At 31.1% G+C, this 27,364-nt stretch overlaps 1 protein-coding gene, 2 long non-coding RNA genes and 1 pseudogene across 6 annotated transcripts; all 4 read left to right on the top strand.

Moving 5' to 3' along the window:
• Positions 1 to 7,126: 7,126 nt before the first annotated feature.
• On the top strand, positions 7,127 to 8,493 carry LOC147498764 (large ribosomal subunit protein uL30y-like; annotated as a pseudogene). The gene is made up of 4 exons (XR_015196961.1): positions 7,127 to 7,180; positions 7,252 to 7,331; positions 7,465 to 7,567; positions 7,641 to 8,493. The product of XR_015196961.1 is annotated as a large ribosomal subunit protein uL30y-like (transcript).
• Positions 8,494 to 8,600: 107 nt separating this feature from the next.
• On the top strand, positions 8,601 to 9,022 carry LOC147498763 (uncharacterized). The gene is made up of 3 exons (XR_015195592.1): positions 8,601 to 8,649; positions 8,746 to 8,833; positions 8,957 to 9,022. It is a non-coding gene; the product is annotated as an uncharacterized LOC147498763 (long non-coding RNA).
• An 8-nt stretch (positions 9,023 to 9,030) lies between these two features.
• LOC147498762 (uncharacterized) lies at positions 9,031 to 12,116 on the top strand. Of its 3 annotated transcripts, none has more exons than XR_015194355.1 (6): positions 9,031 to 9,133; positions 9,812 to 9,935; positions 11,107 to 11,237; positions 11,314 to 11,453; positions 11,560 to 11,981; positions 12,102 to 12,116. It is a non-coding gene; the product is annotated as an uncharacterized LOC147498762 (long non-coding RNA). The 3 variants fall into 3 exon arrangements; XR_015194354.1 differs by having other exon boundaries at positions 9,068 to 9,133; positions 9,789 to 9,935; XR_015194353.1 differs by having other exon boundaries at positions 9,068 to 9,133; positions 9,767 to 9,935.
• Positions 12,117 to 25,143: 13,027 nt separating this feature from the next.
• LOC147498761 (RING-H2 finger protein ATL2-like) lies at positions 25,144 to 26,476 on the top strand. The gene has a single exon (XM_086560678.1). The coding sequence runs from the start codon at positions 25,320 to 25,322 to the stop codon at positions 26,229 to 26,231; it is 912 nt and encodes a 303-aa protein (XP_086416804.1). The 5' UTR covers positions 25,144 to 25,319; the 3' UTR covers positions 26,232 to 26,476.
• The last annotated feature ends 888 nt before the right edge of the window (positions 26,477 to 27,364 follow it).

Below are 27,364 nucleotides of genomic sequence, written 5' to 3'. Positions count from 1 at the left end.
ACTGTGGAAGATGATGGTTGCTAGTCTAAAACAAGGCCCAAAATTTCGATATCGGTTAATATATCGGTGTACCCAAAAACCGAGATATATCGGATATATCGGTTTTTTTGTGACTAGTCCAAACTATTTAAAATATCGGAAATTTCGGATATATCGGACATATAATATCAGAAATATCGGAAATATATCGAAAATATATTGGAAATATCGGATTTATATTTAAAAATGGTCAAAAAGTCAACCGATATATATCGATTATATCGGAAATATCGATTATATCGGCGATATAAAGTTTCATATCGGAAATTCCGATATATCTCGGAAAAAAAGGGGTTCAATATTCGGTGGATATATGTCGGAAATATCGATATCGGTGTACCAATTTACCGAGATATATCGGCGAGATATCGGATATCTCGGCGATATTTTGGGCCATGGTCTAAAATGAAATTGTGTGACTGTGCTGTAAAAAGTTTGGGTATTGTCATATTGGATATAAAATGAAAAGCCCATCTCACTGGTAATGTGCGGTTTTTTTCCAATTATGTTATTTTTTACTCTAAAAATAAATATAAACACAACAAAACATAGACTTCTATGTATTTTGAAGGTATTATCTGACTTTCAGTGTTGTTGCTATTCTATATTTTAATATAAAACCCACTAAATCCTACTAGACCGATTACCTCGGAAACCCCATTTTACGGCTTAGCCAGTTAGCACAGCATGATGCCCCCGAAGTTTTGAAATGATCTTGGATGAAAATCGTAAGACTATTCAATGCCATTCTCTTCGTAGGCGTCGGTTGGACCTTAGACGCGTGTCGAAACTGTTTGGTCGCTATAAACCATTTCGCACGGCCCTTGTGTCCAGTGCGTGTGTTGATATGTTTAGTCACAAGTGGACAGTATATTTTTGACTAAGAAGTGTACGAAGTGGTGTGGACTTCACCATTTTGATCTGTCTTCACGATTCTCTTCTTCTATAGTTCACGAGTATGCAATAGGTAACCTTAATTCAAGTCAACGATCACCAGTGTATAATATATAGTACGTTATCATACACAATTCGAATACCTAATTGGAATGAATAATCGCTTAGACAAGAGTATTATCTAAGTTACTTTTAATTATTTGAAAGAAAAGATTTACTGAATTTCTTATCGAAAGTGGCAGCATGGTAGTATTGTTGAAAATGTTTCCTCGTACCTCAAGGAACATTATATTGTTGAAAATAAAAGATGGTAGTTGCTCTGTTGTTTAGTGATTTAGATTAGTAATATACAACTTAAGTTTTGAGAGACAATAAACACAAATTTTAAAAAAGGGAAAATACACAAACTGAAAAAGGAAAAGTAATGGACTAATGGTTACCCCGAACGAAAGTTCCTTGTGCAATAGTTGGGCCATGCTGTTGCCTTGAGAGGAGAGTTCGTTTTCAACAACCACTAATAATACGACTGCTCTTATCGGGTCTTATATTCTTATCTTATATTCAAGAAATCAATAGTGCGAAATTTGAGATACGACTGTATGAAAATTTAAGAAAGTGGAGTGAAACTTCAGTAATATATAGAAGGGGAAAAACAAAAATCAATCACAAACAAACAGGCACAAAAAAGGCTATTTCTTGGCGTTTTTGAAACGTGCTAGTGTGCAACCATATCAAAGTTCATTCGTGACTTACATAGCTCGTTATATATGAATTCCATTTATACGAACTCCAAAAAAATTCTACCATGAAAAACAATGAATTAGAAGCTGAATTTTTGTAGAGATATTCTCCCCACAATATAGATCACTCTTAGAAAAAATCAACACATTTGAAGATGTCTAAACGTATTGAAATTTACTTATAATGTTATAAAATTATCCACCAATCTAGAGTTTTCAAATTTCAAAACAACTTTTGACAAAGTTAAACATTTTCGTTTGTGCTGATTTTTTATAGAAAAATTCTCTATTATGAAAATACTATATTCACAAAAAATTAGCTTTCAATTCATCTTATAAATTCACTTTTGGTAGTAGAACTCATATAACGGGCTCGTACATACAAATACAACTTCTAAGTCTATAACAAAGCTACAAATATATGTTAGGACATCTCCAATAGAGAGTGTAAAATTGTACCACCACAAAGGTGTCATCCTTAGATATATATTATAGTTATACCCTCTTGGCTCTATTTTTCAAGGCTTCACAGAGTCTCCAACTTTTTCTAAACTCTAATACTAATTACGAAAAAAAAAAATCCAAATCTTTAGATATATATTATAGTTATACTCTCACCAATCTATTTTTTGGAGCACTCCAAAGACTCCAATTTTTTCTAAACTCTATTACTAATTATGAAAAAGTAAAATATAAATAAATAAACAATCTCATCTAGAGTTTCACAGAGTGTCTAACTTTTCCTAAACAATATAGCTAATTACGGAGGGAAAAAAATAAATTATAAAAAACAATATTTTCAACCAAAAACGGTTTTCCTAAAACTCTTACGCCACAAAGAATAGTTTCCACACTAATATCAGACGAAGTTTAACATAACAAAGTTTTTTCTTCTATAAAATGATAATAAAACTATGAAAGAACAAAGGAAAAAATGAATTGAGTTGCTTGAACATTTACTTTATGCATTTGTTAACCATACATGTGACTGGGAAAAAGGGAAAAAAAAGTAAACTAATCATAAAATAAGTAATAGTGTACACCAAAAACAAATAAAATTGTACTCTGTATGCACTATATATATGGGCATAACAAATAAAGTTGAATCAATTTGAGGTGTAAAATTTAGTTATAGTTAAGGATTTCAAAAACCACAGGCCACAATAATTATGACATATTCTAATTAAATTTATGAATTTTATAATTTTCAATTTTAACGAAATAACGAGATTCAGTTAAAACGGACGTTGGGCTTAAATAAATTATATATCAAACCAAACCAAAACAAAACAAATTACATGTGGAAAATTAAATTATACAAAAAATAACATCACAAAATATATAATAGCAATTGAAAAAAAAAACAATAATAACAAATATTTTCAAATATATATTTAACAGGAAACTAACGTCAAAAAACAATTAACGAGAAACAGAAAACTAGATACAAATGCATCGAACTAACCTCAAATTATATTTAACAGGAAATCAGAAATTAGATGCACATGCAAGCATTAAACTAATAAACTAATCTTAAAAATTAATTAATGGACAATCAGAATATTGATACAACTGCATTAAACTAACCTCAAAAAATAATTAATAGGAAATCAAAATTTGTATGCAAATACATCAAACTAATACCAACAAATAATTGTCAGAAAATCGAAAACTGGATGCAAATGCGGTGATTTAACCCTTAGAGATTAAATTATCGAAAAATTGAAAACTGGATGCAACTGTATTAAACTAACCTAAAAAAATAACTAAATTACAAAAAACAATATTTTCAACCAAAAACAATATTTTCAACCAAAAACAATTTTCTTAAAACCCTTACGCCACAAAAAATAGTTTCTACACTAATCTCAGGTGAAGTTTAACATAACAAAATTTCTTTCTAGAAATTGATAATAAAACTACGAAAGAACAAATGAAAAAATGAATTAAGTTGCTTGAACATTTATTTTATGCATTTGTTAACCACAAATGTGACTGGAAAAAAAGGAAAAAATAAGTAAACTAATCAAAAAATAAGTAATAGTGTACACCAAAAACAAATAAAATTGTATTGTATGCACTATATATATGGACCTAACAAATAAAGTTGAATCAATTTGAGGTGTAAAATTTAGTCATAGTTAAGAATTTCAAAAACCATAGGCCACAATAATTACGACATATTCTAATTAAATTTATAAATTTTATAATTTCCAATTTTAGCGGAATAACGAGATTCAGTTAAAACGGACGTTGGCTTAAATAAATTATATAACTATTGATTTAGTTAAAGTAAACGTTGGGCTTAAATAAATTATATACCAAACCAAACCAAAACAAATTACATATGAAAAATTAAATTATACAAAAAAAAAAAAAAAAAAAAAAAAAAAACAAAAATATTTTCAAATATATATAATAATGCATGAAACTAACATCAAAGAACAATTAACGAGAAATAGAAAACTAGATGTAAATGCATCGAACTAATCTCAAATAATATTTAAAGGAAAATCGGAAATTGGATGCACATGCAAGCATTAAACTAATCTTAAAAATTAATTAATGGACAATAAGAATATTGATACAACTGCATTCAACTAACTTCAAATAATAATTAATGGGAAATCAATACTTGAATGCAAATACATCAAACTAACACCAACAAATGATTGTCGGGAAATCGGAAACTGAATGCAAATGCATTGAACTAACCCTCAGAGATTAAATTACCGGGAAATCGAAAACTGGATGAAACTGTATTGAACTAGCCTAAAAAAATAACTATAAATTGGAAACATGATGCAAATGCGTGAAACTAATCTTTACAAATAATTAACGGGAAATCGAAAACCGGATGCAACTACACTGAACTAATTTCAAAAAATAAATTTGATGCAAATGCATTGAACTAACCTCAAGAAATAATTAACGGAAAATCGGAAATTGGATGCAAATTCATTGAACTAACCTCAAACAATAATTAACAGAAAATCAGAAACTAGATGCAAATACAACCTCATTGAATAATAAACAAGAAATTGGAAACTGGCCAGATGCAAATGTATTAAACTAATCTCAAAAAATGATTAACGGGAAATCGGAAACTGGATGCAAATGGATTGAACTGAGCTCGAAAAATAATTAGCATGAAATTGGGAATTGGATGCAAATGCATTAAACTACAACAAATAATAATTAACAAGAAATCGGAAACTAGATGCAACTGCATTGAACTAACCTCAAAAAATAAATAACAGAAAATCAAAAACTTGATGTAAATGCATTGAACTAATCTCAAAATATAGTTGTGTTATATGTTGTGGGAATGTCTCGATAAGTATAGTTTTGCATTTAAAACGGTGTTTATCTTATCTTTTTTTGTATAATTAGGAACACCTTGCTATTCAAGTAGCTTCAATATGAACTTCATCTTATTAGACAATTTCACAAAACTTCAATCAAACTTCTATTATTAAACAACAAATGAAGTTGAAGGGTTTTATCAATGGTGAGTTATTTTTTTTTAATAGAGAGTACGTGAGGTTTTCATGTTATAAAAAATTTGGATGAGTGAGCAATATAATATCTGTATATAATAATTATGCATATATAGTTGCATATATTTTTTAGAATAATTAATATGACAGGACCCGTTCGTAGATAATCTTTGAAGATCCTACATAGTGAGTCAGATATATAATTTAAAGAATAATTAACGAAAAATCGGAAACTAGATAATCTTTGATGATCCAATATAGTAAATCAAGCATAATTTATTTTTATGTCATGTTTGCAAGGACACTACAGATGGATAAGTAGAAAGTTGGTATTACACACCACATAGGATAATTAAAAAGAAATCGAAAACTGGATTCAAATATATTTAACTAAGCTCAAAGAGTAATTAACGGGAAATCAAAAACTTTATGCAAATGCAATAAACTAAACTCAAAAAGTAAAATACTAGAAATCAGAAACTGGATGCAACTATATTAAACTAACGTCAGAGAATAACTAATGAGAAATTAGAAATTAGATGTAAATTCTTGACAAATATTTAACGGTAAATCGGAAACGATATGCAAAAATGCATCAAACAAACCTTAAATAATAATTAACGATGAATCAGAAACTAGATGCAAATGCATTGAACTAACCTCAAAATATAATTAACAATAAATCAAAAACCAAATGTAACTGCATTGAACTAACCTCATAGAATAATTGACGGGAAATCATAAACTACGTGCAAATGCATTAAAATAACCTCAATGAATAGTTAACGAGAAATCAGAAACCGGATGAAATTGCATCGAACTAATTAAAATCTCAGAGCATAAATCTCTACTACTAGTATAGCCTATAATGATCGTGGCCTCTTAAATTCATCCGGGACTTTTTCTGACGCATAATACCCTTGATGAATAATAAAATCATATGCCTACCTATTTATTAATGAGGACTACTTTGTCTTTTTATGTGTTTATAAATTTTCAGTACCAATATTGTCCTTAAATAAAACAATTGCTTAACACCTTTAAATAGGGCCCATCAGTCTTTTCATGTGGGAATATATTAGAAAACCAAATCCACGCCACTCTCAATTGTACGCATTAATTATTAGTAATAATTGGGTTGTTTAATAAGATGTTCATTTAATCAGAGAATACGAACCGATTCATTTCCCTTCTCTCCCGTCTCTTCTCCCTTCTCTCCTATCTCTTTTGTTTCCAAAAAAAATTCCAAATCTTCAAAACAATCCCAATTCTCGGAGGAAAACTATTCGGTCTGCATTTTCTGCAAAACCCCACTTCTCCTTCTCGACTAATATATAGGGCTTCTACATCTATCTCTCCCAATTGATATAGCCAATTGAGTCACTTTGTTCTAATATTAATACCACAGGACCTGAACGCCAACAGAAATACATATTTTCTATAAAGAGACAAAATTTAGTTCGTTTGGCTGCTAAGACTACATCTCTTGACATTAACGAGATCTGCACAAAGGGGTCGATACTTTCCTAGAAATGAACTCCTTTCTATTTGTCTGATTTCAGTTATTGATTGGATTGAAAATTTTCAGGTATGATTTGGTCTCAATTCTTCTTGAGCGTTTGGTCCCCTGAAGGTTGCAGAAACCGTATGATATTTTACCTCTTAGTTATCTATGTAAACTTGTAGCAACATGTTATTATAACATTCTAAATTGATGGTATTTGAAACAAAAAACTGTTGTCCTCAGAGTGACGCAAGATTCAACATCGAAGTCTCAGCTACGTGTTTCTCTGGCTCAGTTCAAGTTTTGAACTAGACCCTTTAAGCCCAGCCTGTTATTGGCATGTGCATTCTAAGGTGGAGGGAATTTACAGTCTTTCAGTTTCCTATTATGTCCATTCAATGTCTTTTAAGTTTCTTATTACGGTGCATGTGATGTCTCCACAAGTATCAATGCAATGGACCCAAAGACCAAAAGTATATTGCAACTCCTACGTCCTGAGACAGGTACAAAAAGTCACAAATTTTTATATGGCATATCGTGATGCATGGATTTTAATATGTAATTCCTTTTGCAGCTATTCAATGGAGTCTTTCTCAAGGTGAACAAAGCAACCGTTAACATGATGTGCAGGGTTGAGCCTTATGTGACTTTTGGGTAAGTTTTGTTCCTATATGCACCAGAGAGGTTAGAGAGAGCTTGTATTTCAATTGTACACAATTCAATTAGAATGAACAAGACAAAAATCTTTAAGTGTCTGGTGCTCATTCAAATTTTTTCTGTATTACAGTTACCCTAATCTAAAGAGCGTGAGGGAATTGATTTACAAGAGGGAGTATGGAAAGTTGAACAAGCAGCAAATTGCTTTGACAGACAATGTTATTGTTGAACAGGTAATATATTTTTGGTTTGTCAATATGTTCAGTGCTTCTCTGTTTGGCTTTCTCGATCTTGATGTTTTGACAGGGACTTGGAAAACATGGGATAATCCACGGGAAGATCTGATTCATGAGATACTGACTGTTGGTCCCCATTTCAGGGGAAGCAAACAACTTCCTGTGGCCATTCCAGTTAAGTGCTCCATCATGTGGCATGAAGAAGAAGAGAAACCATTATGTCGAGGGTGGAGATGCTTTGGAAATCATGAAGAGTTCATCAATAAGTCGATCAGGTGCATGAATTAGATAGTTGAGGTCTTATTCCTGAAGTTAGTACTATGTTAGTGTTCCTCGAATTCCAATCCTTCTTGACTTCAATTTGATTCCAGTTTGATGTACAAGTAAGTACCTTCGCATTTTCTCATATCTAATATGCAATTGTTTGCTTTTTTGATATTTATTCGATTTTCTACTTTAAATTTTGTTAAATCGATTTTGAATGATTTTTGTTTTGAATTGGTTTGTGGTTTTGATGTTTCAGTGATTTGAATTGTTTTGTGGTTTGTGGTTTTAATCAACTCTTGACCATTGATCACATTCTGATTGTTGTCATTTTAGTACCTTTAATTAGTTTTCCCTTTGATCATAAGATTCTGAGATTCCAGATTCATTGGCTGAGAATAGTGGGAGATGCTTTTCAAATGAAGATGATAATAAAGTAATCATCAACTTCTTGCCTTCTATTTATTCTTCATAATTCGTTGAATTTGTTTCATTATTTTCTCAATCTCAAAAAACAATTCAGAAATGTATCCAGTCATCACTTTCAAATTGTTTTAACGAATTCGATCGCCACTACTCTCCATTCTCTCTCACAAAAAGGTGTTCCCTATTTGATTGTTGATGGTGTGGTTTAATGGTGGTGGTTGTATCTGAACTGGTACAGTAAAAATGCGTCTTTGCAAGTTTTTCCATCTTTTAGTTTAAGCTGAATTTTGCTTACTCGGGTCATTGAGACACTAAATTAATTTTTTGAAGGAGGATAAAACAACTTTGGATTCCTTGGAAAGTTGCAAAAGGCATCAATTCCACTGCCGGTCAATCAGTTCTATTGTCTTATTTATTACATTATTAGTTAATTTTTTACTTTTTTGTTTCATGTTTCTAATGTCAGTCGACGTTGTTGACCTTAGCTTTCAGCTTGGTGTACTGTTAATAGGGAATGAGGGAATGTGGCTAAAGTGGCAGAACAAAAATTTGAAATTGGCAAAAAGAAAGGAGGTGTAAAAACATCATGGGATGCATTCTTACAATATAGTGGGATGTAGCGTTAACCAAATGGTACTTTCCCCGAGTTATTTTGGTTGTCTCACCATATGTCTTATTTATTCCATCATTCTGCAGAGATATGCATCCAACAAAGAAGTTCAACTACTCGTGGGTGGCGGGGTTGCCTGGCTACACTCTTACTACGCTCTGCCATGTGGTGGACTTTTGATGTGAGGGATAAGGCTCGAGTCATGGTTTAGACTCTATGTGTCTATTGAAGCCGGTTAAAATCTCTACGGACATATATGCCAAGTAAGTTTACTTGCTTCAATCGATGAAACGGCTCAATCTACTTGCAATCTGGGAATTCTCATTTTAGCCTTAAGTCCCCTTCGGTTTCATGAATATCAATTGTGAGTTTCAGGCCTCAATAAACAAGCACATTTCGTTTTTAAGTCCATAAACTTCCCTAATTTTGCAGTCCCTTAATTTACCACAAATGAGACATTGTCATATTGGGACTGGCATTTTTTTTTGTGTCAGCTACTCAGCTTAATATATGAATTTGGTCATCTCAGTGGTTCTAAAACAAGGACCGAGATGCCTTGTAGATGACTTAGATATTGTATTGCTACAATAGGGATTAGCAAAAAACCAACTACTTCAGGTATATATATGAATGTCACAAATGCTTTGTTGCCTGATGATTTTACCCCATTCTGCTTACATTTCACCTTATCCCCTTTGAAAATGAATATTGGTTTAGATATAGCCATATAATACATGTTGTATAGATCTGGCTTCTTTATTTCATTAAGTTCAATTCAAATTGTTCGAAATTTTTATTTAACGTTTATTCATAAACTATTCACTTCTGTCTTCTTTTTACTCTACTTCTCTAAATTCTTGGGATTCAATTATGGGTTTTTGTTATATATTTGAAAGCTATAATCCGTTGATGCACAAGGTTAAAGCTCTCCATTGTTTTAGTTGCTGCAAGTTTCTACCGGTAAAGTACTAAGTGTGTGGGTTCACTCTAATGATCGAGAAACCGTAGGAACCTTGAAATTCATCAGGCAAAGGTTGGATCATATTCATTGCGTCCGATGCTCAGGTACGAGTATTTTGCATGCCATTCATTACATAAATGTGCTACATATTAGTAATTTATATCGTACACAATCATATCCTTCAATGATGATTACTTCTCAAATTGGTTATACTATTTAGTTGAGGTTTCCATCTGCTCTCTTGCTTTTCTATTTTTCGGTTGGTACGTACTCTGATTCTAATGATAATTCATTCTTTGTTTTTTAAGATAAAACAACTAAGGTCAGCTTAGGTTTACGATAAAGTGCTATTAATGTAAAGTAGCAGAGATGAAGGGTTGTTGGCCATAGGCATATTAGGGTAATTGTTGAAGGCATAACTGAAAGAACAATCCAACTCCTACTAATTCAATACCCTTTTGTAATATATTATAGATGTTAACAAATAATAGTTGATTGGGTGACTGGAAGGATACCTGAACTCCTACTACAAACAGACCGTGGTAACTACCCTTCCCATCTCATTTAAAAGGATTTTAGTCTAAAATTTTGAGCAAACAATAAAGTTAATTGTTTTTAAATTGTAATAAGGTTGTGGTCATACCGGCCTCACGCAACCTTTCCACAAGCAAGGACAAGGAACTAAATTGAGCCTACAGTACTGCTTTTGGTGCCAAGTTGGAGTTGCTGTTTTCATCAGTATATAAACTTATTGGACTTCATGAGAAAAGGGCATCTATGCCAATGCATCCAAAAAACTGTTTGTCTAGACTTATAATTCAGTGTTTTGTTAGAAGACATTTTATTTTTAAATGTATTTAACTAAAAAGACCATGGGTTTGATTAGATGGGCTCCAACATAGTAGAAGCAGATACTAGATTAATTGCCAAGTATGTGTTTTCTAATCCATATGTCCATACTCAAAACCTATCTATGGAATGGCGGCCTATGAAGATACTCTTTCTGTGATTGTGGGCCACTACTTTAAACTCTGACCCTGATGGGGTTTAATTATATTTATAACCTACACTATACATTGACTCATTAGTTGAGTTTGTACTTGCAGTTGTTGTTGCTGTGATTGGAGGTTGTTAGAGTGGTTAATGTTTCAATTCATGGATCTTATTTGATTTCATTGTCATAATGTTTGCAGAACTTAACGAGATATATTTTGCTAGGGGTAATAGGATTTGCACCTTTTAATTGGTGTGTATATTGATCTGTTTGGCTTGCAGGACTTGTAGGTTGGCATACGGGGTTGTGTAGTAGGAATATGTAGTTGCAAGCCAAGCAAGTCTGTTGTAAGAGTAAGACCACCCCCTAACCCTAGCATGCAGAAAGTGGAAAAACAAATGCATGAATTAAGGTGATTTGTTTGCTTTCAAACCCTTTTGTGTAGTCTTTTACATCAGAATCTCATATGTGAACTTTATCTCTTAAAGATTGAAGGCCATCAATGGGAATCTTATAAGGAGCTTGCTACAATGATCCAAGGCCATGGTGATAGATACTTATGAGCAGATCTTGGCCTGGGAAGAATATGATTCCTTTGTACGGGTTCTTATCAATCAATCACCTTGCGGTAAAACAAATATATTATATGAGAGAAATAAGTATTTATGTCGATCCCCTTAACTTAAATCCTTCAATGGATAATCTTTGTTTCATTTGTTTTGGTGGTGGTTTAGGAAAACTTAGTTCAAGAATTCTATATCTTTGGAAACTCAGCTTATTCAAGATACCATAGTCAACTCGACACCTTACGTAAGAGTTTCGTCAAAATGTAATGGACATGGTCTCATTGGTGGTAAGCCAACGGGTTGATTTACGGCAAGGTCTATAGAGCTTTTGTTTTTGAGGCATTTATCATAAAGACAACTTTACCTTTATACTTGAAACAATATTTTCTTTGTGGTTGTTTCACCTTTATTGAAGTTAAATGAGTTCCATTCTGTTGGCTTATCGAGATTCGGCCCTATCAGATTCTTTATCGCTGAACATATAATGAGGCTTTACGTAAATACAATGTTTTATGTAAATAAGACAAGTGTATAGAATGAGCTACATTGCATGATTTTGGTGTTCAACTTGTAGGTGTGGTGCCTCCATGGTAAGAAATGTAGAAGTGGTGCATTTTGTTAATTGATTCAGTAGGTACGTTAAATTATACATCGATAAAATAGCATGCATCAGGGATGAAATAACATGTGGCTGCGTTCATCATTGGTAGGATGTATCAGGGATGAAATAGCATGTGGCTGCGTTCATCATTGGTAGGATGTATCAGGGATGAAATAGCATGTGGCTGCGTTCATCATTGGTAGGATGTAATGTATCAGGGATGAAATAGCATGTGTGCTGCATCCATCATTGATATTGGATGTATTAGGGATGAAGTAGCATGTGATTTTTCATTTGGTTGCACATTATAAGTCCAACAAGTTTATATTGGTATACGCAACCAGAAACCACCTAAAGAACTATTAGAAGACATACCTATTATTATGGTATATCCTATCAATTCCATGTTGTTTTAGTATGTCATGCTAATCTCAACAGTAAGTATGCTTACATATATTCATCCAAGAATTGTGAATTTTTTTGCAATAATGGATATGTTTTCCAGTAAATAACTATGAGTTCCACATCAAACTCTGCAATACATCTAGGAAGATTACCTATATCTGTGCCACCCTTGAGCAGGCAGCAAGATCGTGGGCCTCCCCTACAAAAGACCTTGGTACCCAATTGAAAACTAAAACTTGACACAGATTCTAGACTCTGGCATATGAAAGACTCGACATTTCTGTGATTCCAGTAGCAATCCTCCGTAGAGCACCTCAACATCTTAGTTACATTTTGGTTATCTACATTTTGGTTATCTCTTTTGAATTGTGTTCACATACTCTTAAATGAGTTTTATATTTCATTCATGTGCAGAGCACGTGTTTTTTTGCTAGTAATCATAAACTAGATGCAGATGTATTGAACTAACCTCAAAGAGTTATTAATAAAAAATCGAAAACTGGATGCAAATGTAATGAACTAATCTAAAGACTAATTAACAAATATAGAAACATAAAAAAAAAAATGGATACAAATACACTGAACTAACCTCAATGAATAATTAACGGGAAATCATAAATTTGATGCAACTGCATTAAACAAACCTCAAAAAATAATTAACGGGAAATCGAAAATTTGCTGCAAATACATTAAACTAACCTCAAAAAACAATTAATAGAAAATCAGAAATTGGATGCAACTACATTGAACTAACCTCAAAGAATAATTAACGAAAAATCAAAAACTGGATGTAGCTGCATTAAACTAAAATAATATATTAACTAACAGGCCGGAAAATCAGAAATTGGATGCAATATCCTTGATGAATATTTAACAAAAAATCAGAAACTGGATGCAAATGCATTGAAATAACCTTAAAGAATAGTTAACTAGAAATCGAAAACCGGATGTAACTACATCGAACTACCCTCAAAGCATAAATAACTGGAAATTGATTGGAAGCTAGATGCGAACTAACTTCAAAAAATAATTAACGGGAAATCAGAAACTGGATGCAGATGTATTAAACTAACCTCAAAGAGTAATTAACGAAAAATTTGAACCTTGATGCAAATGCAATTAACTAATCTCAAAGAGTTATTAACGAAACATTGAAAACTAGATGGAACTGCACTGAATTAACTTTAATGAATAACTAACGAGAAATCGTAAATTTGGTGCAACTGCACTAAACTAACCTCAAATAATAATTAACGGAAAATCAAAAACTTGATACAACTACATTGAATTAACCTCAAAGAATAATTAACGAAAAATCGGAAACTATATCCAACTACATACATTGAACTAGCCTAAAAAAATAATTAACGTAAAATTTGAAACTTTATGCAAATGTATTGAACTAACCTCGAAACATAGTTGTATTATATATAGGAAGAATATAATATATCGACAAGTATAGTTTTACATTTTAAATAGTGTTTATTATAATTATTTTATTATGATTGGGAATGTCTTGCTATTTAAGTAGCTTCAATATCATCTTCCCCACATTGAACATTCTCACAAAATTTCAATCAAACTTCTATTATTAAACATAAAAACAAAAATAAATCGATGGGTTTTACCAAGATTTGGTGCTTTCTTTTGATATAGAATGGTGCAAGAAATTTAAACAAGTGATTAATATAATTTTTATATCTCATAGCTATGAATAATTGCTAATATTTTTTAGAATAATTTAATATAATGACACCCGTTCGTAGGACGGGTTCGAAAGCTAATCCTTAGATATATATTATAGTTGTACCTTCTTGGCTCTATTTTCTGAGCATTCACAGAGTCTCCAGTATTTGTAAAACTCTTTGGCTAATTACGAAAAAGTAGAAGACTAATATTTGGCACGTAGACTCCAGTTTTTTCTAAACTCTATTACTAATTACAAAAAAATATAATATAAAAAAGCAAATAATCTCATATAGAGTTTCATAGATTCTTCAATTTTTTCTAAACACTATAGCTAATTATGAAAAAATAGGAGACAAAAAAACTAAATTACTAAAAACAATAGTTTCCACCGAAAACGATTTTCCTAATAAACCACAAAAATAGTTTTCACACTAATATTAGGTGAAGTTTAACATAACAAAGTTTCTTTCTAGAAAAATACAATGAAATAACGTAGGAAAAAATGAATTGAGTTGCCTGAATAATTACTTTCTACATTTGTTAACCTCACATGTGACTGGGACAAAAAAGAAAAATTAAAAGTCAACTAATCATAAAATAAGTAACAGTGTACACCCAAAACTAAGCGGACAACAAATAAAATTGTATTGTATGCACTATATGTCTATATGGGCCTAAACAAATAAACTTGGATAGATTTAATGCACCATCCACTTTGGGATTTAGACATTTAGTCATCGTTAAGGATATCAAAAATCACAGTAATTATGACATATTCCAATTAAATTTATGAATTTATAAAAAAAAAAATCAACACTATAATGTAATTTCCAAGTTTATAATATATAAAATAAATTACCCATCCTACATATAATAAATCACAAAACATATAATATAAAATATTTTGCATTCATTCTAATGCAAAACAAATGTATATAAAAAAAAATAAAAAATAACGGCAAACCAATAATGACAAATATTTTAAAATATATATAATACTACATGAAACTAAGCTGAAAGAACAATTAATGAGAAACCGAAAATTGGATGCAAATGCATCGAACTAACTTCAAATAATATTTAACTGAAAATCGGAAACTTGATGCAAATGCAAACATTAAACTAATCTTAAAACGTAATTAATGGGAAATCAGACTATGGATACAACTGCATTAAACTAATATCAAAGAATAATTAACGGGAAATCAAAATTTGGATGCAAATACATCGAATTAACAAAAAAAAAAAAAAAAAAAAAAAAAAAAAAAATTGTCGGGAAATCGAAAACTGGTTGGAAATGCATTGAACTAGCCCTCAATGATTAAATTAATGGGAAATCAAAAATTGGATGCAACTGCATTGAACTAACATCAAATAAAAATTATAAATCGGGAATAGGATGCAAATGCATAGAACTAATCTTAAATAATAATTAATCGGAAATCAGAAATCGGATACAACTGCATTGAACTAATCTCAAAAAATAAATTTGATGCAAATGCAATTGAACTAACATCAAGAAATAATTAATGGAAAATCGAAAATTGTATGCAAATTCATTGAACTAACCTCAAACAATAATTAACTAGGAAATCGAAAACTAAATGCAAATGCAACCTTATTGAATAATAAACAAGAAATAAAAAAAACTGGATGCAAATGCATTGAAATAATCTCAAAGAATAATTAACGGGAAATCAGAAATTGAATGCAAATGCATTGAACTGACCTCGAAGAACAATTAATAGGAAATTGGAAATTGGATGTAAATGCATTAAACTAACCTCAAAAAATAAATAACGGGAAATCGGAAACTAGATGCAACTGCATTAAACTAACATTAAAAAAAAAACAAAACGGAATTGAAAATCAAAAACTGGATGCAAATGCATTGAACTAATCTCAAAACATAGTTGTGTTATATATTGTGGGAATGTCTCGATAAATATAGTTTGGGAATCTTATCTTTTTTTGTATAATTACTATTCAAGTAGTTTCAATATGAACTTCGCCTTATTAGGCAATCTCACAAAACTTCAATCAAACTTCTATTATTAAACAACAAAATGAAGTTGAAGGGTTTTATCAAGGGTGAGTTTTTTTTTTATAGATAGTGAGGTTTTCGCGTTATAAGAAATTTGGACGAGTTATCAATATGATATTCATATATAATAGTTCTACATATATAGGTGCAAATATTTTTCAGAATAATTAATATAACATCACACGTTTGTAGATAATCTTTGAAGATCCTACATAGTGAGTCATGTATAATTTAAAGAATAATTAACGGAAAATCGAAACCTAGATAATTTTTATGATCCCACATAGTAAATGAAACATAATTTATTTTTATGTCCTATTTGAAGTTGGTATTACACACCACATTGGATAATTAAAAGAAAACCAGAAACTGAATTCAAATACATTGAATTCAGCTCAAAGAGTAATTAATATGAAATCGGAAACTTTATGCAAATACAATAAACCAGACTCAAAAAGTAATTAACTAAAAATTGGAAACTGAATGTAACTGCATTAAACTAACGTCAGATAATAATTAACGAGAAATTAGAAATTGGATGCAAATCCTTGAAAAATATTTAACGGAAAATTGGAAACAGTATGCAAATACATCAAACAAACTTCAAATAATAATTAACGGAAAATCGAAAACTGGATGCAAATGCATTGAACTAATATAAAAAATAATTAACAGAAAATCAAAAATCGAATGCAACTGCGTTGAACTAATCTAATAAAATAATTTGTGAGAAATCAGAAACTAAATGCAAATGCATTGAAATAACCTCACAGAATAGTTAGTGAAAAATCAGAAACTGGATGTAATTGTATCGAATTAACCTCAAAACATAAATAATAAAAAAAACTAGATGCAAGTATATTAAACTAACCTCAAATAGTTATTAAAGGGAAGTCAGAAACTGTATGCAAATGCAATGAACTAATATCAAAGACTAATTAACGAAATATTGAAAAATAGATGCAACTGCTCTGAACTAATCTTAATGAATAATTAATGGGAAATCATAAATTTTGATGCAACTACATTGAACTAACCTAAAAAAATAATTAACGGGAAATCGGAAACTTGATGCAAATATATTGAACTAACCTCAAAGAGCAATTAACTAGAAATCGAAAATTTGATGCAACTACATTGAACTAACCTCAAAGAATAATTAACAAAAATTAGAAACCGGATGCAACTCGCATTAAACTAAAATCATATATTAACTAATGGTAAATCAGAAATTGGATGCAATATCTTGAGGAATATTTAATAAAAATCAGAAACTTGATACAAATGCATTGAAATAACCTCAAAAATTGATACAAATGCATTGAAATAACCTTAAAGGATGTAACTACATCGAACTAACTTCAAAGCATAAATAACAAGAAATTTGAAACTAGATGCAAATGCATTGAACATCGAACTAACCTCTAAAAAATAATTAACGGAAATCAAAAACCTGGATCACGCGATGTATTGAACTAACCTCAAAGAGTAATTAATGAGAAATTGGAACCTGGATGGAAATGCAATGAACTAATCTCAAAAACTAATTAACGAAACATCGAAAACTGGATGCAACCACACTAAATTAACCTTAATGAATAACTAACAAAAAATCATAAACTTGATGTAACTGCAGTGAATTAACCTCAAAGAATAATTAACGGAAAATCGAAAACTTGGTGCAACTGCATTGAACTAACATCAAAGAATAATTAATGGGAAATCGGAAACTAGATGCAATAACTATATTGAACTAACATCAATGAATAATTAACAAAAAATCGGAAACTTGATGTAAATGCATTGAACTAACCTCGAAACATAGTTGTATTATTTGTAAAAGGAATATAATGTCTCGACAAGTATAAGTTTGCATTTTAAATAGTATTTATCATAATTCTTTTTATTATGATTGAGAGTGTCTTGCTATTCAAGTAGTTTCAATATCATCTTCGCCACATTAAACGCACATTCTTATCAAACTTCAATTATTAAAAAAAATCGATAAGTTTTATCAAGATTTGGTATTTTCTTTTTATTAAGAGTGGTGCAAGAAATTTGAATGAATGATTAATATAATTTTCATATATATCTCATAGCTCTGCATAATTGCTAATATTTTTTAAAATAATTTAATATAACGGCACCCGTTTGTAGAACGGGTTCGAAAACTAGTATATATTATAGTTGTACTTTCTTGGCTCTATTTTTTGAGGATTCATAGAGTCTCCAATATTTGTAAAACTCTTTGGCTAATTACGAAAAAGTATGATACTAATATTTGGCAATCACATAGACTCCAGTTTTTTCTAAACTCTATTACTAATTATCAAAAAATATGATATAAAAAAAAAAGAAACAATCTCATCTAGAGTTTCATAGATTCTTCAATTTTTCCTAAATACTATAGCTAATTAAGAAAAAATAGGAGACAAAAAAACTAAATTGTTAAAAACAATAGTTTCCACCGAAAACGATTTTCCTAATACGCCACAAAGAATAGTTTTCACACTAATATTAGGTGAAATTTAACATAACAAAGTTTCTTTCTAGAAAAAGATAATGAAATAACGAAGAAAAAAATGAATTTAGTTGCCTGAACAATTACTTTCTACATTTGTTAACCTCACATGTGACTAGGACAAAAAAGAAAAAATAAAAGTCAACTAATCATAAAATAAGTAACAGTGTACACCCAAAACTAAGCGGACAACAAATAAAATTGTATTGTATGCACTATATGTCTATATGGGCCTAAACAAATAAACTTGGATAGATTTAATGCACCATTCACTTTGAGATTTAGACATTTAGTCATCGTTAAGGATATAAAAAACGACATTAATTACAACATGTTCCAATTAAATTTATAAATTTATAAAAAAAAAAATCAACACTATAATGTAATTTCCAAGTTTATAATATATAAAATAAATTATATACCAAACCAAAACAAATTCCAATGAAAAATTAAATTATACAAAAAATAACATCACAAAATATGTAATAGAAAATTTTGCATTCATTTTAATGCAAGCTCACACACACACACACACATATATATATATATATAAAATAATGACAAACTAATAATGATAAATATTTTAAAATATATATAATACTACATGAAACTAAGCTCAAATAAACAATTAAAATATAAATACTACAAAACTAATGCAAAACAATTATCGAAAACTAATGCAAATAATAACCTTTAAATATTTAAAATCGAAAACTTGATGCATATGCAAATATTAAACTAATCTTAAAACGTAATTAATGAGAAATCAGACTATGGATACAACTGCATTAAACTAACCTTAAAAAATAATTAACGAAAAATCAAAACTTGGATGCAAATACATCGAATTAACATAAAAAAAAATGTCGGGAAATTGAAAACTGGTTGGAAATACATTGAACTAACCCTCAATGATTAAATTAATAGGAAATCGGAAATTGGATGCAACTGCATCGAACTAACATAAAAGAAAAATTAACTATAAATTGGGAATAGGATGCAAATGCGTATAACTAATCTTAAATAATAATTAATGGGAAATCAGAAACCGGATACAATTGCATTGAACTAATCTCAAAAAATAAACTGGATGCAAATGCATTAAACTAACATCGAGAAATAATTAATGGAAAATCGAAAACTGTATGCAAATTCATTGAACTAACCTCAAACAATAATTAACGGGAAATCATAAACTAGATGCAAATGCAACCTTATCGAATAATAAATGAGAAATAAAAAAACTGGATGCAAATGCATTAAAATAATCTCAAAAAATAATTAACGAAAAATCAAAAATTGGATGCAAATGCATTGAACTAACTTCGAAAAACAATTAATAGGAAATTAGAAATTAGATGTAAATGCATTGAACTAACCTCAATAAATAAATAATGGGAAATCGGAAACTAGATGCAACTGCATTGAACTAACATAAAAAAAAAAAATAACGGAATTGAAAATAAAAAACTGGATGCAAATATATTGAACTAATCTCAAACCATAGTTGTGTTATATATTGTGGGAACGTTTCGATAAGTATAGTTTTGCATTTAAAATAGTGTTTATCTTATCTCTTTTCGTATGATTGGGAACGCATTGCTATTCAAATAGTTTCAATATGAACTTCGCCTTATTAGGTAAAATAGTGTTATTATTAAACAACAAAATGAAGTTGAAGGGTTTTATCAAGGGTGAATTTTTTTTTTAATGGATAATGGGGTTTTCACGTTATAAAAAATTTGGATGAGTTATCAATATAATATTTATATATAATAGTTATGCATATATAGTTGCAAATATTTTTCAGAATAATTAATATAACATCACACGTTGGTAGATAATTTTTGAAGATCATACATAGTGAGTCATGTATAATTTAAAGAATACTTAACGGAAATTGGGAACTGGATAATTTTTTATGATCCCACATAGTAAATGAAACATAATTTATTTTTATGTCCTGTTTGAAGTTGGTATTACACACCCCATTGGATAATTAAAATAAAATAAAAAACTGAATTCAAATACATTGAATTCAGCTCAAAGAGTAATTAACAAGAAATCGGAAACTTTATGTAAATACAATAAACCATACTCAAAAAGTAATTAACTAAAAATTAGAAACTGGATGTAACTGTATTAAACTAACGTCAGATAATAACTAACGAGAAATTAGAAATTGGATGCAAATCCTTGAAAAATATTTAACGGGAAATCGGAAACAGTATGCAAATACATCAAACAAACTTCAAATAATAATTAACGAAAAATCGGAAACTAGATGCAAATGCATTGAACTAATATCAAAAAATAATTATCAGAAAATCAAAAATCGAATGCAACTGCGTTGAACTAACCTAATAGAATAATTGGTGGGAAATCATAAACTAAATGCAAATGCATTGAAATAACCTCACAGAATAGTTAACGAAAAATAAAAAACTTGATGTAATTGCATCGAACTAACCTCAAAGCATAAATAATAAAAAACTAGATGCAAATATATTGAACTAACCTCAAAGAGTTATTAACGGGAAGTCACAAATTGCATGCAAATGCAATGAACTAATCTCAAAGACTAATTAATGAAACATCAAAAAATAGATGTAACTGCTCTTAACTAATCTCAATAAATAATTAATGGGAAATCATAAATTTTGATGCCACTACATTGAACTAACCTAAAAAAATAATTAACGGAAAATCAAAAACTTGATGCAAATGCATTGAACTAACCTTAAAGAGCAATTAACTAGAAATTGAAAATTGGATACAACTACATTGAGCTAACCTCAAAGAATAATTAATGAAAAATAAAAAACTGGATGCAACTGCATTAAGCTAAAATCAGAGATTGACTAATGGTAAATCATAAATTGGACGCAATATCTTGAGGAATATTTAACGGGAAATCAGAAACTTGATACAAATGCATTGAAATAACCTCAAAAACTTGATACAAATGCATTGAAATAACTTCAAAAGATAGTTAACAAGAAATCAAAAATCAGGTGTAACTGGTCGAACTAACTTCAAGCATAAATAACAAGAAATTTGAAACTAGATGCAAATGCATTGAACATCGAACTAACCTCTAAAAATAATTAACTGGAAATTAGAAACTGAATGCAGATGTATTGAATTGATCTGAAAGAGTAATTAATGAGAAATTGGAACCTGGATGGAAATGCAATGAACTAATCTAAAAAACTAATTAACGAAACATCAAAAACTAGATGCAACCGCACTAAATTAATCTTAATGAATAACTAACAAGAAATCATAAACTTGATGCAACTGCAGTGAATTAACCTCAAATAATAATTAATTAACGGAAATCGAAACTTGATGCAACCCCATTGAACTAACCTCAAAGAATAATTAATGGGAAATCGGAAACTAAATGCAATAACTACATTGAACTAACCTCAATAAATAATTAACAGAAAATCGGAAACTTGATGCAAATGCAGTGAACTAACCTCGAAACATAGTTGTATTATTTGTAGAGGGAATATAATGTTATCAAGGTTTGGTGTTTTCTTTTTATTGAGAGTGGTGCAAGAAATTTGAATGAGTGATTAATATAATTTTCATATATATCTCGTAGCTCTACATAATTGTTAATATTTTTTAGAATAATTTAATATAACGACACCCGTTCGTAATACAGGTTCGAAAATTAGTTAGTATTTTACAACTCTAATTGTACAGTAATATATATAAAACTATAAGTATCAATTCTTTATAGTTCCCAATAGAGTAATGTAAAAAAATTGGATTTTAAAATTTGGGGGTTGTTTGGAATAAGCCTTCCAACTTGTATCCAGGGAGAATTTCTCACTCCCTCTATTAAGGTTAGCTATTATCTACGGTTAACAACTCCATTGGAAGTTAGTTTTTTTTTGTTGAGAATGGGTTTGTAAACACCTTGTACAGTTCACCCCCCACCCCACCCCACCCACACACTGGAGATGCCCTTACAATAGTTTTGGTCCATACAAATTGTAGATTCGTGGGATATCCTGCCCTATCACCAAATCTAATGGTTCAAAAACTGAGTATAATGTTATTTATCAGGTAAATTACAAATTTAAACTATTTCTCAGGAATGTTGCAAGGGGTTTATTTACATAATACATGCCACTCTTTGTATCTTGCGATTTAAACTATTGAACACATAATTAGAATCTCAAGACAAAAATGTACGCAACTCAGGACCAGAAGTGCATGCCTACTAGGGGTGGGCAATGGGCCGGGTCGGGCTAGCCCGGCCCTAAACATTTAAAAGCCTTTTAGATATTAAGGTCGGGTCGGCCCAGCCCTAAAGTCAATATAGGGTCGGGTCGGGCCGGGTCACAAGTCTAAATATCAAGCCCTGACCCTACCCTAGGCCCTCTTTAAAGGCTTTAAGGCCGGGTTTTAAGGTCGGGTTTTAGGGCCGGGCCTATATATTTTCTTCGTTTTACAAATGCCATTTTTCAGACAAAGGTTGTTTTTTTTGTTTCTGTGTTACAAATGTCTGTTCTGTATTTCGCTTTAATGGTGTGGACGGAAACCTTTAGTTCTAGACTTGGCTTGCATGTGAATAAAAAAATAATTTATAAGAAGTAAGTGGGAAAATAAATTGAGAATAATAAGTTATAGACTTTGATTTGATGATCAAAGGAATAAAGTCTTATTTTTTTATTAGGCTAGTGCTCATTGTTCTTCATGGCTGCTAGATAGGTTGACAAGTTTTTGTTATATAAGACAAGTTATTGGAAGTACCCTTAGATGTAAGTGATAAATTACAAATGACAATGTTATTTTAATTTAAAATATTTAACAAAGAGTTGGACAATTATGGTACGTGTATTTATAGTGAAAATGTAAAACTATAACTAGGGCTTGGTTAGAAATTTGAATTAGGGTTCGGACCTAAGTTTGAACCTTAGTCCTAGTCCCTTACTAGAAGGCCTTAGGGTGGGTCGATACACCCTAAACTCTGTGAGGGCTTTAACTGTGATCGAGGGCTTTATAGAGCTTAGGGTCGGGTCGGTCAGGGCCGGGTTAGGGTCATTAGGGCCAAATTCCCACCCCTAATACCTACTAGCACTCTTCACTTTCATTTCCTTGGAGAGTTAAAACTTAAAAGTTAAGACTGAACAAAATTGCACCAGTGCATTAGTATTATATTGGAAAGTTGATGTATGGAGAAGACCTAGAAACCAACTTCATGGCACAGGTGACCTCATTCCAATGATTTAATATTAGGTTGGTAACTTGGTATAATGAAAAAAAATTGTTATAGCATCTTTAGGTGGTAGTAATATACACTTTATATTTGAATAAATTTTTTGAAGAAACTGGTCGCAAATTTTGACCAACTTTAGGTGGTCGCAAATATAATTCGCAAATTTGGAATATGACTATTTTGCGCGACATTGATACTGTCGCGCGACATTACCACTGTCTCCCCCAAGTTGAAAAAAAAACTCACGCGACATTCCTACTGTCGCACCAAATTGAAAAAGTAAAAAAAAATAACTCGCGCGACATTAGTAGTGGCGCGCGATAGTACTACTGGCGCGTGGTGCTTTGGTCAAAGTCAAAAAAAAAATTAGGACGACATTATCAATATCGCTCCGCATCCGCATCCAAATTACCAAATTTGCGAACAAGAATGCAAACGAACAGATTATATGACCGAATTTACTACCACCTAGAGTTGAAAACTTAGAATTCTGGAAAATTCCGAAATATTCCTTCAAATTTAAATAATTTGACAGGTTATACTACCACCCATATATGCTCTTACAATCCCACTGAGAGCTTACTTGAGTAAGTTGCCAAGTAGTATCACACTATTACTCCAATTTACTCTTTTATTAGTCCTTGAAAATTAGAACAGAGAAAAATTGCACAGATGCACTCAGTGTCATAGTACAAAATATCAGGATATGGGTATTTATCGATATTCAATTTCTGGATATGTATCGTGGATATATCCCTCTCTTTGGGGATATTTGACATTGTTTCACATGCAAATATCGTGGATATATCTAAAATATCGACAAATATCGTGAATATTGTAGATATTTCTTAATATATCATGATACATTATTTATATTTATTTTAAATATAATGATAAATATTAAATAAAATTGTTATATATACAAAATATCGCCAAATATCACAAAATATCACAAAATATCACAAATATCGCAAATATTATCGAAATATAATTGATATTTGCAATCGTATATATCTCTAAACATATCGTGATATTTAAATATATTTTTCTGAAATATGGATAGATATTTCCAAATATCGCGATATATCGGGATATTTTGTAATATGCTCAGTGTTATATTGCAGAAAACACTGCAGAGATAAATTGACAGCAAGTTGGTGGCACAGGTGATCTCATTCCACTTAATATCTGGTTATATTCCCAGTTGGTAACTTTGGTATAAGAGAAAAAAATTGTTATATTCCCATTTCCCAATGACAGTACTTCTACCAGTCAACAACAACTAGCACAAAAACAAGATTCATTTCAAATTCAACGTCGAAGAACTTTCCCATTCAGTATCTTCGAAGTAAAACCCCCCTTCTCTACTTCACACGCCATTCCCCATCAAAACACCTCTCTCTCTCTTTCTCTCCCCAAGAAAAAAAAAATGAGCACCAACGGGGGCAATGAATCCCGCCAGTACTATCCGCAAGAAAAATACGCCTTGAGCGGCAAAATCATGCTAAGTGCAATAGTTATCCTTTTCACAGTTGTTCTTCTCATAATCTGCCTTCATATTTATGCTCGATGGTATCTAGCCCGGACTCGTCGACGCCAAGTTCTCAACCGAAGACGAAATCGAGCACATATAATCTTCACTACACCTTCAACCACCACTACCATATCTCAAGGCCTCGATGCTTCACTTCTCAAATATCTTCCTACCTTTATATACACCTCAAATAGTCACGAACACGATGCTCTTGAATGCGCAGTGTGTTTATCTGAATTCGAAGAAAACGAAAAGGGTCGTTTACTACCGAAATGTAATCATAGTTTTCATATTGGTTGTATTGACATGTGGTTTCATTCTCATTCTACTTGTCCACTTTGTAGATCACCTGTGACTATTCCAGAACCAGAAAACACTCGGCAAACCCCTCTAGAAATCGTTGTCCACTCTCCTAATACACAACAGCCAGAAACTCCTTCATCTATACTTTGTTCATCATGTGCGCAAGAGGGCACTTCTTCTTCTTCAACGTCTGTCGGGTCACGAAGACAGGCGTTTGAGCTAGCGGGGGTGGTGTCAATAGAGGTACCAAGAAGAAATGAGAGTTTCAAGAATTTAGAAGAAGGATCACCACTAGGAAGTCAAGTGTTTAAATCACCAGGTGGAAGGATTAGATCATTTAAGAGGATATTGAGTAGAGATAGAAAACAGCCTTCTACTCCAATGAGTTGTTGTAGTTCAGCAGCAGCTATTGAGATTGATTTGGAAAGAGGAGAAAATGAGGAGCAGGCTCAACAAGCTTCTTCTCCGACACCTCTAAACCACCACCAAACGTCCACAGTTTAGGCGGCTGGGTTTGAACGAATCTGGGCCCTTCTTGTTAACACGTGGCAGATAGGAAGTTGATACGAAGTTTCCTTTGACCAAAATGGAGGAAATGTAGATGGGGACAGTGTTCCAAATTTTATTTATTTTTTGTTTTGTTTTGTGGTGTGAATCGTTGACTGCACACCGACGTATAAAATAGTCAAGATAAGTAATTTTTATTTTTGATATAATAGTGAAAATGACAAAATGCACAATTGCACACAGATTTTTTATTATTCGTATTATTGCTTCGTCTTTTATTATTGTTATTATTTTTTTGTTATACTGTTTTTTTTAATGATTTTCTATATATATATTTTTTATTTCGTTGCTAAGCAAAGACACCCATGTGCATAGCTATGCAACTTGTTTATAATTTTTATTAAATGCAGAAAGTGGCACAACAAGAGTTAACCAGATCACAACTTTCCACGATTCCATCTCTCTTTTTGTTTTTGGGTTTTTTAAACCCAATCTAGACCATTCTTGTACGTGCTGCCAACAAAAAACTAAAAACTAAAAATTAACATCTCCACGTGTAATGTGCATTAGCGCATGAACCAAGGACTGAAAAGTACTTCGGACATCTACTTGGTTGTGCAGGGTTGAGTCAATACTCTGTATAAACTTTGTATAGTTGTGGAGCAAATAACTAAGCCACATATTTACTATATGTTTTTAGGTTAAATGAAAGTGTAATTGGCTCGGTATAGAATATGCATCTGATATATAGAATATGCATCTACACGTGAATATATATAGAATAAATAATATTTGATTGTTGAATACATCTACAAGTGAATATGCGATAAAATGAATGACTATTTAGTTTTTGGGTCACTTTTTAATTGGATAATTTGTAGTTGGTCACCAATTGATTGTTTATTTGCAGTTGGGCCAAAATTAACGGTGATCCGTCATATTTTCCGAATTGGCACATTTACCCTTGCATGCGTACAATGTAAATGTAATGCCCGCATGATTCAAATCATTGCCCAAAGATCAATGTTCTTTTCTAATCAACGGCTATCATGAATATTGATCCTGACCGTTTACTAGTAACACGTGTTGTAATCATCTCTCTCGGTGAAAAATCTTAACACTACGCTGGA

This window comes from Coptis chinensis, chromosome 5 (assembly GCF_015680905.1).
Source record: "Coptis chinensis isolate HL-2020 chromosome 5, ASM1568090v1, whole genome shotgun sequence".
NCBI classification, from domain to species: Eukaryota; Viridiplantae; Streptophyta; class Magnoliopsida; order Ranunculales; family Ranunculaceae; genus Coptis; species Coptis chinensis.
The sequence above is the reverse complement of the archived record's forward strand: the minus strand, read 5'-3'. Positions and strand labels throughout refer to the sequence as shown.